Genomic DNA, 14,911 nt, shown 5'->3' on the forward strand with positions numbered 1-14,911 from the left:
TACGTAGTATGGACTAATAGTAGTAGTAGTAGTAGTAGTAGTAGTAGTAGTAGTATGGACTGATCGTGTGTAAACATTGTAAGTAAAACTTTTTACTGTGAATGTAAGTGACATTATCCTGTCTCCCAGAGACATCCAAAAATTAGTGAAACTGCTGATCAGGGCTTGAGGTGTTGACCCCAAAAGGTCAAATCTTAGCCAAGGGCAGAAATGACGGGGGGTGGGGTGGAGGGGGGAGACAGTGGAGGGAGAGGTGACACAAAGGAAGCTGGAATGCAACGGGTTAATCTGCTAAGAATCCCTCTCCCACGTGAACAAAGGAGAAAAGTGGGAGGTGGGGGAACACAAAAGGTTAGGAGGGGGTGAGGAGGGGGAGGGGAGTGCATAGAGAGGGGGGGGGGGGGGGGGGGGGGGGGGGGGGGGGGGGGGGGGGGTCCATTCCCTAACCATCTGGATCTATTGTTTCAGGAACTGGGGGGTGAGGGATGGAGAGCTGGAGGAGGGGAAAGAGTAGAAGACGGAGGGGGGGTCACGCCCTTGGTGAGACTGGTCAACCCCAAGGCTGAGACTGAGACCCTGCACCTCTGGACGGCAGATTTAATCACAGGCCAGGATGAGCTGATAAATTAAAATGTTACACCTAAGTATGTTTTTTACATGTTTCAAAAATACAAAATTTAATTGTGTCTCTTTCATGAGCCACCACACCATGAACGCTCTAATGAAGCGGTTTGTGCATATGACAGTAATGAATTATGTAGCGTTGGGATGGACATCAGAGCCCTATTTATGAGTGTGTGTGTGTGTGTGTGTGTGTCTACACAGCGTGAGACACACTATACAATCTGTTTTCACAACCCAGGAATTAAAATTCATACAAATATCAAAACAAACACAAAAAATAGAAAAGGAGAAAAACTTACCACCACCACGAATGAAGGAATCCAGGGGGCTCCCCTAATGTAATATTCTTCTCCCATCGAATCTGCAGGAGGAGAGGAAGAGGAGAAGAGAGGGGGATGAGAGGGAGAGAAGAGGAAGACGATAGAAAGAGAAAGACAAGAGGGAGATGAAGAGGAGACGAGAGAGGGAGAGAAAGAGGTGGACATATGAAAAGAGGGATAAAAGATGAGAAAGGAGAAGAGAAAAGATGAGGAGAGAATAGAGAAAAGGAAAGAGGAGAGGAGGAAAATAAAGTGGGGATAGTGGAAATAAGGAGAGGGGAGTGGTGGAAGAAAAGAGAGAATGTGAGAGTTGGGGAGGAAAGAGGAGGAGGGAAAGCAGGCAAAAAAGAGGAATTGTAGTGAGATGGGGAAAGACGAGAGAAAGGAGTACAACAAATAAAAGAGGAGGAAAAGAGGTAGAAGAAGAGAGGTGTAGAGGAGAGTAATATGGAGAGAGAAGAGAGGAGAGAAGAGTCACTTGCGGCCACTAGAGAGAGGATTATGTCTGCAGGTCCAGGGGTTAAGAACATATAATCAGTCAGTCTCAAACTGTCAATGGCCTCCGACGTGAAGATAGGCATCTTTCTGCCTCTGTCGATCTCCATCTCCCGCTTCCTCATCTCTCTGTCATGTCTCTGTCCTGTTCCTTCTTCTTTTTTTTACATTCATGAAGCCAGAGAATAACTCACTCGTTCACTGTTAACCTGTCTGTAGTTCGGAGGCTTGGAAATGTATACAAACAACCCTGAGACTACACAAGTCTACTGTGTCCACTGACAACTACAGCAGTTGTTCTCTACAAGCGCCAACAGTGAGCACGAGCTTGTGTAACTTTATAGAATTACCTTATGAAAAATTGATGCTACACCTTGCACTCTAATCGTGTTTAGCATGTTTGCACTGATATTGTGTGTCTAGGAGGGCTCACGGCTACGTTAGCTACAAGAGCTTTAGTAATGAAGAAAGCTTGTCTACATTCCAACAAGTCCTTAGACCCTCTGACACTGCACATAGGCATATTTCCTAAAGTTATGCCTCAATCAGCCGCAGGAGAAATGTAATGGGTAAACAGTTTTTTCTGGTGTGATGAAACTTAATTTTTATAGCTTTTGGTTACGGAAAAACACCCACATGGTTAGTTTTAAGGAAGGATCCTGGTTTGGGTTGAAATAAGTGCTAAGTGAGGGTCATTTCTCGTCATGGTGACTATAATAAACACGTGGTGGAAGTTATAGACTGACGCAAATATCACAGTTTGACAATAGCTAAAGTCTAATGTTTGGTTAAACCATCCAACCACGACAACCAGACCCCCCCATACGGACTCTGATGCTGTATAACAACGTCACCCAACTTCCTTCATTGTTCCTTTGATGATCACTTGCGACCATTTATTAATTTATTACTACAGCAGACCGTTAACATGTCTCATTGTGGCGTCTGTGGAAACACTGATACTGTCGCACACAATATGCAGCTAAACAGACGATGAGTCATAGTAAGCTGCTTGTACCAATGGGGTCATTTCTTTAATCGACAGTGTCTTCTGTCCAATTGACAGAGATACATCTATTTCCCGTAAAGAAGACAAGGCTTGAAGTCTGTATCGTCATGTCATTTTCCTTTTTACACATTGATTTGGCAATTCAGGATAATGGTGAAACAGTAATGGCCCCCATTCCACAATCACAACAGCTGTGAAGATGAGTAAAGGGGCAATATTGCAGCCTTGGACATGCTGTGCAAAAGGGGCTTCACAGTCATAATTAAGTTTCTCAAGGTTTGGTCAGGACTTGGTTTAGGATCTTACCTCGGACAGGAAGGTCTGTGCGGACTTCTGTGCTCCCACATGTAGCAGGTACTCGTACACATATAACGCTAACCTGGGAAGCAGAGAGAAAAAAGGGTTACAAACTTAGTTCAGTTTCTTTATTCCTACAAACTGCTGTGATATCAATCTCCTTTACATTTCAGACCTGCAAGACTCATCAAGGTGTTAGCTAATAAAACGGAAGGTGGTTTAAAGCAGTCAGTCTCCTACCTGAGCCATGCAAACCATGTTCTATTGTAAAATACTATTCGTACTAAAACTTGTCTGATTACTTGATTATTATTTAACCACGAAGAAATTGTTGCGTCCATATTAACCAGTAAACCCAGCTAATAAACATTATAATTCAATATTTAATGTCAATCCATTGCTTTCAAGTACAGAGTCAAAACTAAACCTTGACTGAGATTATTGGATTATCAATGTCATTACAGAGCAGGTTTCATATCGTACATGTGTTCATTAGGATATTTTTTACAAGCTGCAGTTTATAAACGCTGTTGCCTGTTGCCATTCAGCAAATGTAGTAAATGGTTGTATTTCACTCTCACTTAAGTCACAGCACACAGTCCTGAAAGTGACCAGAGAGCGAAACACAAAGAGACCAAGAAACGTATGGCCCTACTGTCAGCCAGACGTCAACTTAATGTTACTGTTATTTATTGACATCAAACTTGGAGCAAGAACTAGTTTCTCAGACGTATGCCAGTCACACAGCAGTATCCTGAAATGCCTACACAACTCGGTCTTATATTCGGGGAACGCCGTGCATTTGACAATCTATGCAAGTGCCACTGCTTCCAAAATGATCAACACATCTGTTGCCGAGGGTAAATGTTGTAATATCAGCTCTACTTGAACAACTCGCCCAGGAAGGTAAAAATCACCTAATGTCGACTTAGACATCTTATCTTGTAAATTTGATCAGACTCAGTTTTTTCATTACACACACCTGTTTGAGTTGTGTGTAACAGTGACAGTTAAAACTAGGGGCTTCTCAGTGTGCAGATTATCGGTAGATGCTAGCTTGACAGCTGGCATTTAGGGGACATCAGTATATTGTAGCTGCAGAGAATAATTTACACTCTCCTCCTCTGAAATAAGTCTATGACTACACATCTGTCACATACTGCAAAAGCCAAATGGACAATGGCTTTGGTATCAATTGAATTTCATCAATTCCCATTTCTAGAAAAGCTTCTGAGGACTTCCAAAGGTGTCAGGGTTGCTGGAAAATGTCCTGCAATGGAAAAGGGCTGCATCATCTCAACAGCACCTCTAAAAGGGTTTTCAAACATTCCCTCTGTGTGTCTGACAAACCCTACATGACCAAATTCTACAAATCACAACAGAACCTAAAAATCACTCATCAGCTTTACTAAAAACTTACGTTCTGACTGAATGTACCACAAAGTCATACATGACAAGCATTCTGACTAATTCCAGCCGCTTTTCAAAACCTCTTGGCAGGTTTTTCCCCCCCCCCCCTTTCTTTTTAAAATCACTGCCATTATAAAAAGGCCAGCCTCACTTGAAAATGGCAATCTACCAGGGTCTATTAACAGACACGAGAACCATGCTGCGGAGTGGGAAACCCCTATTGGCCCAACATTGTACTCCTAACTCCTTCACTTAGCCGTGTTTAATAGGCTGTTAATGGACCATCAATCGACCAGCAGCGTGGATATGACAGTGCCCTGTGTGCCCAGAGCAGACAGTCCTCTGACAGGCCAATAAGGTCCTAATGAGAAGGACAGTAGCTCAGTGTCATGGTCCCCATCATTAGTCAATTTTCTGATCAATGAAACATGGCTTTGAGATAATCAGGCTGTTGTGCAGTTTGTTTTTGAACCACTGACAGGCTTTTTAAACTTTCCACTGGTGTCTTTGCTGTGACTGCAGAGGAAAGGTCAAGTCTGTTCAAACACGTAAAGTCCACTTAAGCGTCTTACGATGGTGTTTTGTTGCATGGTAAAAAGTTCAGATAGGAAGGTGATAAGCTCACAGCAATTACTCCATCTGTTTTCAGACATGCGTTCACAACAGCATCAAATCCTCCGTATTACTCAGGCGAGAGGAGGAGCAGCCGGGTGCAGCAGACCGAGACAGGAAGTGACGTATTAACTCCGCTTCAGAGATCACGTGGATTTGTTTACAGCCCTCCGACATGTCGTCAGCTCTTATCCTCTCTCTCTCTCTCTCTCTCTCTCTCTCTCTCTCTCTCTCTCTCTCTCTCTCTCTCTCTCTCTCTCTCTCTATATATATATATATATATAACCGCTTTTTCACCAGGAGATTAGTTTTAAATTTTTGCGTCTGTTTCGAGTTAGAAGCGTGATCACCCCCCCCCCCCCACACACACACACACACACACTCGCGGCGAATCCAGTGGGGGATCCCCTGCTGTCCAGTGTACGTCTTGAAGACTAATTACGGCACTCAGTTTGCTAGTGATGAATCTACCTATTTACATTTCTGCATCCTTTGAGCCGATGATGCTCAGTGACAAGGTGAAACAGCAGGATGCACATCTGGAGAACTGTACAACACCTTTTCATAAAAACAGGTAGAGGTTAGAGAAGTAGAACTGTAAGGTGTGTTTGTGTGTGTGTGTGTGTGTGTGTGTGGTTGCACAGAGGTCAACTTCTGTGTGTAGTCTGGCAAAATGATAAATATCACGACAGAGGGTTTAAGGAATCTGAGTATTTAACTATAGAATTAAAACCGATATCAGAAAACATAATATTGTGATACTGAAACTGTAAGAATATTACACTGCTATTAGCTAATAAATGATTCTTCTTCATCTGGAATTAATAGTTAAATTTTATTTTTGAAGCAATAGTTTCAAACATGTGAAGTTTCTAGGTTCTCACGTGTGGGAATTTGCTGCTTTTCTTGAACTCAAAAAAGCAAATTGAAGATTTTGGTGGTTGGACTGTTAATGAGATGGACATTTTCCCACTGATTTCTAATGTTTTATTGATGTAAAGATAAACTGATAATGAAAATAATTAATGGTTGAAGCCATGATCAAAATAAAGTTGATTTTAAATCCAGGTTTCTTAAGAGTAATAAGACTCTTGTCTTATTACTCTTAATAGTAATAGAAATATATGTCTCGCTGTGTATTTTCCCTTCTTCTACTGTAGCATGTTCTATTGTTGCTATTAGTGTCTAGTATGATTGCATACATGTCTTTGTTTTGTATTCTTTGAGTGTGTTTTTTTAAGAATGCCCATTGAGGTTGCAAATTACCTGCAGCCAAATATGACATTAGCATTTGATTAATATTCTATACTTGTATACTATAAATAACCATAGATAAATAAACCTGTTAATGGCCGAATGGGGAATAGTAAAGCACTGCACACTTTTCTGTGAGAACACTTTCATTTAGTTGCTATTTCTGCACATTTTTTTGAAGTCAAGGTAAAGATGAGGTGAGCACAGGAAAGCAAGAGAAATGCCAAAAACTGCAGGAGAGATGGTCTGTGTCTGACCTGCTTTTACTACTAATGGTATGCAAATGTTTAATATATGCATTGTTAGTATGCAAATGTAGTCTGTAAAATATATAAATAGGCAAATACACAATAGCTGCGGAGTGGAGCCGATGGCCGCTACATGATAACACCATGTCCTTCACAGAGAAACCACAACAGGTTGTGGGGACAGGATCTTAACAGCTGGACGGGTGGTTTCGCAAAAGTTTTATGATCATGTGTTTTTAACATCAGTAAAAAATCTCAAATCAGAAAGTTAAAAAGTTCTCATTGGTTGTTACACATGAACTCTTCACCAAACAAATTCATCAAATTTTAAGGCTGTTCAAAAGAATCCTGTATAACATGGACCTTAAAAAGCCATACCAGGACACAAGCTCCTGATCATTATGAGACCAATACAGTGGTCAGGTCTGACCTATGGCGTCATGACCATTGATCTGGGCTGAGCTTCGGTTAGACACCATGTTGGCTGAACATGCTTTTGTGTTATGTTAAAGGACAAAAAAATAGACTGAGAATTTAGAGGAAGTTTTCAAGCTATTTTTATTATAGTTTTAGTCTTTTCAGTCCTGAGATTAACAAAGTCCATGTTAGTGTCTTTTATATTTATGCAACCTTGAACTTTGTTAGGTTATGCTGCCTGAAACACTGGATGTTTTAGTGTCTTCTTTTTATTCTAGATTTAGTCAATGAAAAAATGTTTTTTGTTCAATTTCAGTTAAGACCAAGAATGAGCATTTTAGTCAAACTTCACCAAACTGCTTTCGAATAAGATATCTTCCAACTGATGATCCCAATTACAAATTCAATCTTAATCTTGAAAAATGATTAAAATGTAACGAGAAAAAGCAAAACCCTTAATCAAACTTGTACAACAACCCAGACCGGTGTTGATGTTTCTAATTGTGTAGGCCCTAATAGTGAGGTGCTCATTTGTTTGAGCGTGTTTAAAACAGGTTGTTATCAGCCTTTTAAATAAGTTTGTAAAGAAAGTATTTGGAACTCGTTTGGACTCACGGCAAGCCAAGTACTTGACAACTCGCCTTTTGTAAATCACTGCGTAAGTGTTTTAAGTGGCTCCAAATTATTACCTGTTGTGTTGCAGTCATGTTCTTTTACCTTTCTGTATATTATCTAAGCAACAGCACTTCAAGTGCGTAGCAAGTTCTCGTCAGGCTATCTCATCAGTGAGAGCTAGACACTACTGGTGGTGTCACGCAGGAAGAGAAATGTGCAGCATAGACATTCAAAGGGCATTTAACTTATGTCATTGTTTGAAAATTCAAAACACTGAAATTTTGTCTCCTTTTTCCAAAAACAAAAATATAAAGAGGTTTTGATGAAGTTTTGTTTTTCCCTATATTTTATCATCAACAATATGGCATGTTGATACAGTCTGTTTACTGACGGTGGCATCTCGTCATTGTCTAGTGTTAGTCACGTCAGTGTCATTGTAATCACATCAGTCATGGAAAAAAAGGTTTTTGATAAACATATTTTGCTAATGTTTTCATTATAGACGCACACAGAAAAAAAACTGAAACTTTTCTCTGCACTCGTCTAACAAATTTGTTGTAATTTTTGTATTTTATCTGTATCAAACCACTGTTGCGAAACAATTCTATATGTATGATGGATACGTTGATGGATACAGATTAATGTCTGACTGGTATGAATAGGTGAAAGGGTTGAACATGAATTTGGCAGGCCTGCATTAGCTATAGAGCGAGCCCTCCTGCTCAGAGAGCATGGTTGAGGGTGTGCCCCCTGTCAGATAGTTGCCGAGATAAGAAAACATATGTAGATGAGCAAACAAAGGACTAGGAATGAATTCTGAGCTTCCTGGAGTGATTTACACTGGTTAATAATATTCAAATGTAAATAAATCTATCACATTGTTCGAGAAAAACATGTGAAACTGTGAAGAACACACCCTGCCCGCATCAACTTGTTTAATTCAATAGAATGTGGGACAGATTGGATGTTTCACAAATGACTGATGCTCCTAAGACTGCAGTTCAGCTAACACACACGACCAATTTAGCCAGGGCAATCTGACCACTTTCCGAGGCTCCTGGCAATTTGTAGGTCACAAAGCTCTCTGTGACCGCTGGTGTAGAGTTTAAGTCACTGCCACTTGCAGGTCAGTCTCGTACTGGACCACCCACACACCTGCACTTTGCAGGTTACTAATCACACCTGACCACCTACAGGACAATTCCCTTGACCCGTCCTGAATTTAACAGTTTTTAAACGCCTCCTAAAAGGCTCATGGGAAGCGTCGCGACAAAGCAAGCGCTTCAAATATTGATACTGCATCTCTCCGCCACACGTTTACTGGCTTGCTTACATGAACAGCCGTCTAAAGGAGGGTTGTACATTTGTCCTATGTCTGGAGATATATGGATCACACTGCAGAGCCCCCCTCCTCTCAGAGGCCTTCAATGAAATTTTTATGTGTGGTGTGTGTATGGGTGTTTTTGTGTGGGTTGCAAAAGGGGCTGCGTGTGTGAGCACCTGGCCTCCTGCATTATTTAAGCTCAGAAGCTTGCTCATAGAAAAGGAAGGGAAGTTTGAGGAGAAGACGAGGGAAACGCTGTGGGATAGTGGAGAGAAATTAGTTTTGACTCGAACGTTAGAGGGGGCATGCCCCATTTTTTTGGAGTAAGAAGCAGTAGGTGGTAGATTGGGATCAGAGGAGCAGTCAAGTCTTGATGGAAGGAGACTTTGACAGCCAGAATGTAAAATCATATTTATAAAGAAAGGTAAAAAAGCATGAAAGATGTCTCCAGCATCCCTTGTTCCATAACTTTTAAGTTTGCAAGGCCCGGTGACCCCAAAGTTTCATATCACATAGCGATTCCCTTCTGATTTCTGCACTTTCCTCTCCTTTATCATGCTGAAACAATTTTATTCCTCCATCACCATGTGAGGTGACCTCCTGACCTGCCATTCCCTGTTATGTCCTGAGATGGGACATTAGTGCGTTTGTAAGCCTAATCCCACCGAGTGAGAAATCTCCCTGATGCACACCAGTGGCACACCTGACATCCTGCCCGAGGCTCCCGACAAAACCCCCTCTTGAAACATGGATGAGTCTGCCCACCGTATCTCCCTCTTTCCTTTCCTCTTCTGTCTCTCAAAAACTGACGCAAAGCTGAGAGCAGCCGCTTCAGTCTGTCTCAATAATTCAGCAGCAGAGCAAGGAGGGATAGGGGACTTTGAGGAGAGGCGAAGGATGGGAGGTGAGAGTCATGGAGGTAGGATGGAGACAAACAAGGGGAAAAGCATGAGGAAATGTGGGTGCACGGCGGAGCAGCGGTGGGGTGTGAGCCTGTGGGGGTAACGGACACACAAGTCTTGGCAGTTGTGTCCCACCTCAGGTCCCCCGACCTGCTGACTGGTCCAGGGAGCCAAGTGAGTGAGCCATGTAGTGTGGTGCTCAACCCCATCCACTGTGGTGTCAGGAACAAAGCCAGCAGCATTCTCCTCTGTGGAGGCTCCTATATCTTATTTACCCGTGTGTGTGATCCAACTGCCCCATCACAGGGACGACCACGCAACAATAACAACACATGGCTCAGAAACAGTCAAATCTGACAAAGTTTAATGGCAGCATGGAGAGGTCTGCAGGCGGCTTTGTTAACACTGGCGAGGAGGAAAGGGGAGTTCGCTGCACATGACGGCTCTTATTTCAAAAACTGAAACACGGAGGGGTGCGAAATGAACAATACAGATTAATATGAAAGGTGTGTAGGTTATCGTTATGATTTAAGGGCTGGTAACCGTACGGCACGGGTCTCCCGGGCGAACAACGGGCATCGAGACAGAGACACGCAGACAAAGGGATCGTGGAGGGGCTACAGCTCTGGAGGCTAACACCGCTGCAACTTTTGTGGCGAAACGCACTTGAAAACCCCACGTATGAGTTTTTTATCGAAGCGAACAACGGAGGCGACAACGAGGTGTTGGTGACCAGCACCGGTTCGTGCAACTCGGGGTGCGTGGAGGAAATCTGTACGGGCCACAAAAGTTATGAGGCGCAGCTCCCCCCCCCTCCTTCTCCTCCTCCTCCTCCTCGCCGCCCGGGCATCGCAGGAGAGGCTGTCCGCTGAGCGAGCGCACAAGCACGGGTACAATGCAGCCCGGAGACCGGAGAGTCCTGGAACACGTCCCGGTGCTATTTTCTAACAAAGCTCCCCACAAACAGCTGTTTTCTATTTATACCTGCTGCTTCAACCGGGGGCGACACACACACACACACACACACAAAAGCTACGACTAGGGTTAGCTACAGCAGCGCTCCGAGAGCATTGTTCCTCCACACCGGACCCGAAGTGGGATCTCCCCCCCCACCCCGTCCGATGCTTCCCGGGTGGGGTGCCACATATCTCTGCATTACTGCTGGAAACACGTGCACAAGCAACCGTTCCAGAAAGTGCTGCAACTTTAACACAAACTACAAACTGTGTGTGTGAGAGAAAACAAGAGTGAAACTAGCAATATGTGTGTGTGAAGCTAGGAGTGTGGGGGGGGGGGGGCTAACTTTAGCAGTCATGCCCGTGTAGTTGTAGGATGCAGGGGGGGGGAGAGAGAGAGAGAAAGAAGCTAACAACTAGCACAGCATCACTTCTTTAAAAATGTAGCTTGCATGTTTAAAGTTTACAAAATAAAACAAAAAGCCAGTCGCTGCTGAAGGGATACCACCAGTTAGCAACTTTAGCCAGCTAGCACACTCCTTCTCCTTCTCCTTCTCCTTCTTCTTCTTCTTCTTCTGCTGCTGCTGCTTCTTCTTCTTGACCCTGTTGTTGTGAGCGGCTGCAACAATTGACTTACTTTTCTCTCGCCTGGCTGTCGGAGGGGACCACAGCTCCTTTGCCCTTGCCGTACATCTTGGAAGCCGCGCTGGTACTTTACGTTATCCCACTCGACACCTGTCAAAGAAAGCTACCAGGAAAACCTACTATCTCCATAGCTACCCGGTCAGTGTTGTCTCCCTCTCTCTCCCCTGCGCTCTCCTCGCTCCGGTTTCCTTTTCTCTTTTTTTTTTTTTTTTTTCTTTTTTTTTCTACATCCCCAACATTGCCCACAAATCAGGCAGGGTTTCAGCCGGAGGGGGGAACTTGAAACGGTCCGCTGGTGGAGCTTTTTTTTTTTTTTTTTTTTTTCAATCGCTGTTCCTGGATTCAGCTCACGCCCCCCCTGCTCTCGGCCGGTGGGGGCTTCTTAAAGGCGCAGCGGCTCCGTTTCTGTCGACTTCGCTCAAGTTCAAGTTTGTCTCCGAAGTTCAGGCCGCTCGTGTTCTCATGCCCGAGCTGAGTTGTGGATATTAACAGCTCTGATATCGTGTGAATCCGCCATGTGATGTGTTCTAAAGGTGCACCTTGACGAGAAGGGAGCTTGATTCGCCCTAAATCCTCACCTAGGTTGTTTTGTGTGTCCTTTTAGTGCTACTATGTCCAGTCCCAGTACTTATCGAGTGTCGCCATTGGAACAACCATCAACTCCAACCAAAAGTGTGTCATTATTGTTCAATCCTGACATTCAGACTGCCTATGAATGTCACTAAATACCTGACTGTATACAGTAACAGTAAAAAGGATGCATTTTTTTTACATGTAATACCTAGTTCCCAAACTGGAGACAGAGTTCTGACGCTTAACTCAGCCATGATGTTCTAATGGTGCTCATTTATGTTTTCTTTAACGAGAAGGGTCCAAATCCTCACCTATGTTGGTTTGTGTGTCCCTTTAGTGCTACTATGTTCAGTCCAAGTACTTATCTAGTGTCCTCAATGGGGCAACAATCAACCCCAACCAAAAAGTGCCTCGTTATTGATCAATCCTGACCCTCAGACTGCCTCTATCCAAATAGATATCTAAATAACTGATCACATACAGTAACAGTAAAAAGGTGGTCATCTTTTCATGTAATACTTGGTTCTCAAACTGGGACCAAGTTCTGACGCTTTACTCAGCCATGATGTTCTAATGGTGCACATTGATGTTCTATTTAACGAGAAGGGCCCAATACTCGCCTAGGTTGTTTTGTGTGTCCCTTTAGTGCTGCTATGTTCAGTCCAAGTACTTATCTAGTGTCGTCATTGGAACAACCATCAACTTCAACCAAAAGTGCCTCATTATTCTACAACTTCATGCAGTAACTGTAAAAAGGATGAATCATATTTGTTTTTCATGTAATACTTGGTTGCCAAAGCGGGGTCCAGAGACCACCAAGGGTCACAACAAAGGTGGGAGCAGTTCCCAACTAACAAAGGGATCGTTTGAATTTGCTTTTATTCAATAATTTAATTTTGTTCTGTTATTTAATTCATAAGGAAAGATTCCACTGTCTGTATCTATTTTTGAGGACAAAACATGTCTGCTTTAGATGTTTTTGGAGATAGTAGAGAAAGTTTTAGACAAGCAGAAAGCTACAATATTGACGAAAGGTTTACTCCTGTTAGTCCACTTTGTTCTTTCTTATCATGTTTCCTGAATTAATCATTTGCAGTGTTTGTTAAGGCTCCTACATGGACTTTTTTACCATGTCTTTTTTTTGCCTCCAAAGGTTTCTGATATTTACAGAACAGCATAAATTGTCTCGATTTCAATGTGGCCTTGGCATTTAACCAACATTAATGTAAATACATTTTCAGGTACACGACCGACACACACAATCATGAGGGGAAGGAAAAAAATCATCCTCAAACTGTTGCTATTTGTTGTGTTACTTGTAAAAACATCTGTAGATTACACAAGCACCTTCACACGCACAAGTTGGCTTCCTGTTTTGTTAAAAAACAGAACCATTAATAGAGTTTATTAATTCTTTATATGTTATTTACCCCGTAAATTGTTTGCTTGTGATGATGATACAGCTGCTGCAAATGTACTCATTTAATATCCGGGTATGATGCTGGCACTTGGCTGCGATGTATAAGTCGGTGTCATGTCCCTTTAAGAGTGTGTAGCGGGCAGTTGCAGAGTGTGTGTGTGTGTGTGTGTGTGTGTGTGTGTGTGTGTGTGTGTGTGTGTGTGTGTGTGTGTGTGTGTGTGTGTGTGTGTGTGTGTGTGTGTGTGTGTGTGTGTGTGTGTAAGGCAGGGACAGGCAGTGTGTTCTCTTTTCATGCTACTTGCTGTGGGAAGGGCACAGCTGACTGTCTGTGTGCGTGTGTGTATTTGTGTGTGTGTGAGAGAGAGAGAGAGAGAGAGAGAGAGAGAGAGAGAGAGAGAGAGAGAGAGAGAGAGAGAGAGCACGTCTGCATGTATACGCTGGTGAAGCTTCTTTACATGAGAATACAAACACCTCACGACGAGCAGATGTACTATTAAAGCACGGAGGAATAATAAGAGCAAGAGAAGAAAGAAAGAACAGAAGCGAGAGGCATCTTCGATATAAATGGCAGGAATTTCCCCCCAGTGAGTTCATGTATGTTACATATAGCAACACACATACTGACAGATGCAATAGATATAGAGTAACGTGATTTAAATAGTGACATACTGTAAACGTTAGCAATGTCCTCATGATTCGTGTAAGTTGAAACATATTTTAATTCACTCAAAAATGCAAAGCAAGAAAAATGCAAGAAAAACCCATTTGACTTCTTTTGTTTGAGCTTTGTGGATTTACATGTAGAATCATGTATTTATATTTACTGAAAACAACTGGTCTGATTCTGAATCATCATTTTATCATGTTCAATCTTAATCTTTTCATATTTACATGTATTTCAGATTACAATCACACTAAACTTTGAATACGCTGTTGTGTAGAAATTACATCGAGACCAAGATTCTCAGGTTGTTCTAGTGATAGCAAAACAATAAATGAAAATTCATACATTTCCCCCTTTTTGTCCAGATATAATTATCTCATAATCTCAGCAAGTGTATGAATATATTGCTTAATGAGCATAAAACATTTGAACATATCTCATAAACACTATCTGTTTATCAGGTGGTCAACCAAATTACTGTTATTGCAAAGTCATGATTATAAAGCCTGTTCGAACAGGATTGTGCTGTCATTTTCCAAAGGTTTTGTTTCCCCCTATTTAGAAGATTTCAGGCTGGTATTTTCATATTTATAAAGTATGGATCCCACTGAAAGGGAAAAAACTGCAGCATAGAGAAAATCTGTTGAATCTTTTAAACAAAGAAGGTTTAGTTAGTGAGAGAATGAGAACAGGAAGGAGAGAAAGTGATGGTGTACGTATCCTTTAAGCTCTAGACCACAAACTCTATCACTGTCTCATCATAGCGCCAGTATTGATCCAAGAACCCAATGATCCCCGGGAACACTGGCTCTTCCTTCTTTGCACAGAATCAACACAAACGGTGTCATTCTGTACTTCCTGTTGCCGTTAGTTCTGTTTTGCCAAATGCAGATAAGCAGATAAGCAGATAAGGTGTTTCTTCATTCCTGTCCATCCATCTTTCTTTCCCCACAAACTCACCGCACCAACCATCCAATGGTGTTTTTGTAGATTTTGTTTTAGTCAATGTCATTGTCAAAGATAATTTTGCAACTCATACCATGGACAATAACTGTAACAGTTCTGAATGTACAATGATGCAATAATTTAGACTGTGTGTAGAGATGGCGTCACCACAAGCCAAAGT

The 14,911-nt window shown here is 42.3% G+C and overlaps 1 protein-coding gene across 3 annotated transcripts in view; it reads right to left on the reverse strand.

Annotated features, from left to right (window-relative positions):
* The window catches only part of zgc:110158 (uncharacterized protein LOC553590 homolog), a 36,086-nt gene extending 24,604 nt beyond the window's left edge, over nt 1-11,482 (reverse strand). The window contains exons 1-3 of one of the 3 annotated variants that reach the window (XM_034577565.1): nt 11,121-11,482; nt 2,755-2,827; nt 924-985 (exon numbers count right to left, since the gene is read on the reverse strand). In XM_034577565.1, coding sequence (XP_034433456.1) covers nt 924-985; nt 2,755-2,827; nt 11,121-11,176 — 191 coding nt within the window. In that variant the 5' untranslated portion in view covers nt 11,177-11,482. The remainder of the gene's footprint in view (nt 1-923; nt 986-2,754; nt 2,828-11,120) is intronic. The other 2 variants (XM_034577567.1, XM_034577566.1) reach the window with 2 other exon arrangements.
* Nucleotides 11,483-14,911: the final 3,429 nt, after the last annotated feature.

This window comes from Hippoglossus hippoglossus, chromosome 22, assembly GCF_009819705.1.
Source record: "Hippoglossus hippoglossus isolate fHipHip1 chromosome 22, fHipHip1.pri, whole genome shotgun sequence".
Classification (NCBI taxonomy): domain Eukaryota; kingdom Metazoa; phylum Chordata; class Actinopteri; order Pleuronectiformes; family Pleuronectidae; genus Hippoglossus; species Hippoglossus hippoglossus.